Source organism: Somniosus microcephalus, chromosome 22, assembly GCF_052327205.1.
Source record: "Somniosus microcephalus isolate GS21.2 chromosome 22, FLI_Smic_1.0, whole genome shotgun sequence".
NCBI classification, from domain to species: domain Eukaryota; kingdom Metazoa; phylum Chordata; class Chondrichthyes; order Squaliformes; family Somniosidae; genus Somniosus; species Somniosus microcephalus.
The window spans coordinates 1,178,691-1,183,922 of record NC_141008.1 but is presented as its reverse complement, the minus strand read 5'-3'; the positions used below and the strand labels follow the sequence as shown (position 1 = coordinate 1,183,922).

General features: G+C 46.2%; 1 protein-coding gene across 1 annotated transcript; it reads right to left on the bottom strand.

Moving 5' to 3' along the window:
* Positions 1 to 1,301: 1,301 nt before the first annotated feature.
* On the bottom strand, positions 1,302 to 5,012 carry LOC147101972 (putative G protein-coupled receptor 139). Its single transcript, XM_085965084.1, has 2 exons — positions 5,006 to 5,012; positions 1,302 to 2,188 (listed from the first exon to the last, which is right to left on the bottom strand). Exons 1-2 carry the CDS (start codon positions 5,010 to 5,012, stop codon positions 1,302 to 1,304), a joined length of 894 nt encoding a protein of 297 aa, XP_085821210.1.
* Positions 5,013 to 5,232: the final 220 nt, after the last annotated feature.

Genomic DNA, 5,232 nt, shown 5'->3' with positions numbered 1-5,232 from the left:
GAGCATATTTGTTGGTGTGTGAGTATTTACAGAAGAACCCATGGGGTTGAGGTTAATTTTTCCTTGTCTTTGCTTGTAGGCTAGTTCCCATGTTAGAAGAAAGTTGCTCGAGTGAAACTGATCCAAAACCATACATGGTACAACTGTGGTTTCAGAACGCTTTCATTGATTGGGTGAAATCATATATTGGTAAGGGAATATCTGTCACAAGAGCCTTCAACTGCGTCTTAGTGTGTTCAGATCTTAGGACATTAAGAATTGTTGCTGAATGAAGTGTCTAAGATATTGTGGAATGCCGTAAGTCAGTAAATTTCAGATACTGTTTGATGCAGTGAGAGGGAAGCGGCTCCAATTGTCAATCAGGCTTTTTACACGGCACTCTTACAGGCCATGCTTGTGTCCAGTTTATTTGGCTGGCCTGGTAAGGTCTGTAAAATTATTCCCGCATCAACAACTTGCTGGAAATAGCAATCACTAACAAGGGCAAACTCTATGGAGCTGGATCATGACACTCTTGGACCTCCTTACATTGGAGAGAAAATGGAGACTGGGCGATACGTTTCCAGATTGCCGCGAGCAACCATGAATTTAAGATTATTTAAATTTAGGTTTTGGTGCCAGCAGTTGCCCTAACTACAGAAATAAAATGGTTAACTTGGCTCTTTCAGCTGTCGCAGCATCAGCGACATCGCCCACAGACGTGCACTGCCGCCAGGGGGCGCGAATACTGTCCGGTCTCAATATTTAATGAAGGTTTTTTGAGGAGAAGCAGGCTGGTTACTGGGGGAGTGACGCTGAGTGGTGGTGAAGGATTTTCAGGCCTAGTTAGGCAGCACATCCGCCGCTGAAATTAATTTAGCCGAGAAGGGACAATCTGGGGTTTTCCCGTTGTTAGAAAGTTACATTTATATTGTGTTAGTTACAGATGGTTCAGGAGTTGATGTGTGACGGTTCTCTTCTGATGGGAACAGTTGCTCGAATGATACACGATGCTGCATCACCCTTCCAGCTGGCCCTAAATCCACCCAATCAATCATCCCCTGTAACATTAATAATCATCTGGGCATGTTCAGTCAGCGTTTATTTTAATTTTCACAGTTAATAACAGGAAAATATTTAATATTATAATCATACCTGTGATGATACATTACACAGTTTGTTAAGGAGAATATATTAGAGTAACCATCGATTTGCAACTTTGCTTAAAATGTTGTACCAATAACGATTGGTGCATTAAAAACGTTTTGATCTTTGTTGCAATGGCCGATAAACATTGTGTGGATAGACATCAGCTATTTCTATTATTTAAATAATTTTGCAATTAAATGCACTGGATAGTTTACCCCATTCTTTAGCTCCCCTCTGAATTTATCCTGGGTCAGCACATAAATAAATGTGTTTGTGCAGCAATTGAGAACCTGAAGCATGAATCCCACCGATTCAATATCATTATCATAATCATAATGAAAGACGGTTGTACGGAGAGATAGAGAATAAACAACAATGGTCGTCCATAACAAAATAAAACTGCCCGATATACTGAACAGCAAAACGATGGATTTCCTTCGGTTCTCCATCTCTGGATCCTTGTGATTCTCTCCATTGCTGAAGCCCCGGAGTCTCCTGCGGACTCGACTGGACAGTAAAATGTGTCTAGCGGTGAGAACATTGAGCAACAAAATCAGAACGAATGGGACACAAGGGATTAAAGTAAGATTAAAGACATCAAACGCTGCCCACGCGGGTGCAGTAAAAAAGGTCGATTTCCAGACACAACCCCGGGGTACGTTCTCCATTATATATTCAGGGTCAAATACAAAGTACCAGGGAATGTTTATTAAACAACCCAGCGCACTCACCACCCCGATAACAACAGACGCCGTTTTCTCGGTGCAATATTTTGTTTTGAGCTTCGGACAACAAATTGCCACAAATCGATCGAAGGTGAAAACCACTGTGAACCAGACAGAGGCCGCCGTGGCTGCGCAAACCAGGACTATATTCAGAATGCACATGGGGGTAATCGTCAAGAAGGAAACTGGGAAATAAATTTCAACAATGCACCTTAATATTACATTCGAACAAACAACCAGAAGATCAGCCGTTGCCATGGCCACCAGGTAGCGAGTAATACACTTGGAGAGACCGCACTTTCCTCGGGACAGGATCACAATCGCCACCAAGTTAACTGCAAGAGATACAAAGATCAGTGAGATTTGTTTCCACTCAGAGTCACTGTAAAACCATCGTTATTACAGTCATTTTGAGTGAAATTTCAGGTTGTTATTGCACTGATTAATGGGAACTCATTCATGCTCTGTTGCTTCCAAACTGCTCTATCGCTGAACTCGCATCTTTCTCCAATTTCGCTCCTAGCTCCCCTCATGCCCTCTCCGTGCTCAGCTTTTATAGGAGACCCACCTACTGGTCGCTCGATCCTATTTCCACCAATCTGCTGACACCCAACTTCACTTCCTGGCCCCCATGCTAGCTGATATTGTTAATGGTTCTCTCTCCTCACATACTGTCCCCTCCACTTCAAAACCACAGTCATGCGCACCTGCTCAAAAAAAACCCTTGAAGCCTGTGTCCTTGCCAACTACTGCCCTATCTCCAACTTCCCTTTCCTTACCACGCCCTTGTTCGTGCTGCCTCCTCCCAATTCCATGCCCATCTTTCACAGAATTCCATTTTGGAGCCCGTCATACCAGCTATCGCCGCCTGCCCCGGTACTAAATCACCCTTACCAAAGTCAGAATTTGTATTCTATGTGACTGTGAATGTGTCTGTGGTAAGCTATTCCTCCTCTTCCTTTTCGACCTGTCTGCTGCCTTTGTCTGGACAATGCACCTCCAACGCCTCTCCAGCCTTTACCAGCTCGGTGGGACTGCACACACCTGGCTCTATTTTGATCTATATAATCGTAGCCTGCAACGGCTTCTGTGCTCGCCCCCACACTGTTACCTCTGGTCCCCTCATATTATCATCTACATGGTTCTCATCAGCGATATCATCCGGAAACACAACGTCTGGATCAAAGCCATGCCGAGGACACCCAGCTCCATCCGACTACTGCCTCTCCCAACATGTCCCTTGTCCCTAATTTGTCACACCGCTTGTCGGATTGGATGAGGAAAAATTTCCTACCACCTATTATTGGGAAGACCGAAGTCATTGTATGTGTCCCCGCTATAAACTCCATTCCCAGCCAACGACTGCATCCCCCCTGGCAAATTTTTGAGGCTGGACCAGACCTTGCGCAACATTGGCATCATGATTGAACCCGATTTGAGCTTCGGCCACATATCTGCTCCATCACAAAGACTGCTTCCTTCCACCTCCGTAACATCACCCGACTCAGCCACTTTCTCAGCTCAACTGCTGCTGAACCACTCATATATGCTGCGGTGGCCTCTAGGATTGATTACTCCAAATCTCTCCTTGCAACACTATCATTTTCCAACAGCCTTAAGCTTGAGCTCATCCAAGACTCGTCTGCCCGTATTCGAACTCGCACAAATTCCCATTCACCCAGCAATCCCCTGAGCTCAAGGATATACAATTGCTCCCGGTTCATCAAAGTCTATATTTTAATATTCTCATTCTTGTTTTCAAATCTCACATGGCCTCGCCCCTCCCTATCTCTGTAACGTCTTCCATCCCTACAATCCACTAAGGTCTCTGCTCTCCTCCAATTCTGGCTCTTGGGAATCCTGGATTTCAATCGATCCACCATTGGCGACCGTGCCTTCCACTAGCAAAGCAATATGGACTGGGCGTGGTGAGTGTGCAATAGGGACTGGGCAGGCTGAAGGTTCATTGGAAGTGGGTGGGGCGAAGTTGCAAAGGAGACCGAGCCGGGTGAAGGTGCAACAGGGACTGGGCAGAGTAAATGTTCAACGTAAGTGGGCTGGGTGAATGTCCAATCGAAGTTGCGCAGTGGAGCTGCAATGGAGAAGGGGCTAGATGAAGGTGCAGTGGAAACTGGGTGATGTGAAGGTGCAATATGGTTTGGGTAGGGTGAATGTTCAATGGACGTGGGCGGGGTGGAGGTGCAATGGGGAAGGGGCTAGGTGAACGTGCAGTGGGGAACGGGTTAGGTAAAGGTGTAATGGGGATCTGGTGTGTGAACCTTCAGCCTGTACAGTCCCTATTGCACCTTCACGCCACCCGGTCACCTTTGCACCTCACACAAGCCGTTCCCCATTGCACCTTCACCCTGCCCACTTCCAGTGAAACTTCAGACTGTCTACTCCCTATTGCACCTTAGAGTCATAGAGTCATAGAGTTGTACAGCACAGAAAAAGGCCCTTCAGCCCATCGTGTCCGCAACGGTCATCAAGCCCTGTCTAATCTAATCCTATTTTCCAGCACTTGGTCCGTAGCCTTGTATGCTATGGCATTTCAAGTGCTCATCCAAATGCTTCTTGACTTTTGTGAGGGTTCCTACCTCTACCATCCTTTCAGGCAGTGAGTTCCAGATTCCAACCACCCCCTGGGTGAAAAAATTCTTCCTCAAATTCCCTCCTAACCTCAAACCTTGAATCTATGCCCCCTTGTTATTGACCCGTCTACTAAGGGAAATGTTCCTTTCTGTCTACCCTATCTATGCCCCGCATAATTTTGTACACCTCAATCAGGTCCCCCCTCAGCCTTCTCTGCTCCAAGGAAAACAACCCTATCCTGTCTAGTCTTTCTTCATAGCTGAAGCGCTCCAGCCCAGGTAACATCCTGGTGAATCTCCTCTGCCCCCTCTGCAAAGCAATCACATCCCTCCTATAGTGTGGCGACGAGAACTGCACACAGTACTCCAGCTGTGGCCTCACCAGCGTTTTGTACAGCTCCTTCATAGCCTCCCTGCTCTTATATTCTATGCCTCGGCTAATGAAGGCAAGTATCCCATATGCCTTTTTAACCACCTTATCCACCTGTTCTGCTGCCTTCAGGGATCTATATACAGGCACACCAAGGTCACCCTGATCCTCTGACATTCCTAGGGTCCTACCATTCATTGTGTATACCCTTACCTTGTTAGTCCCTCCAAAATGCATCGCCTCACAATTTTCAGGGTTACATTCCATTTGCCACTGTTCCGCCCATCTGTCCAACCCATCTATATCGTCCTGCAGACTGAGGCTACCCTACTCTCTTTTTACTTCCCCACCAATTTTCGTGTCATCTGCGAACTTACTGACCATACCTTTTAAATTCACATCCAAATCATTAATGTAG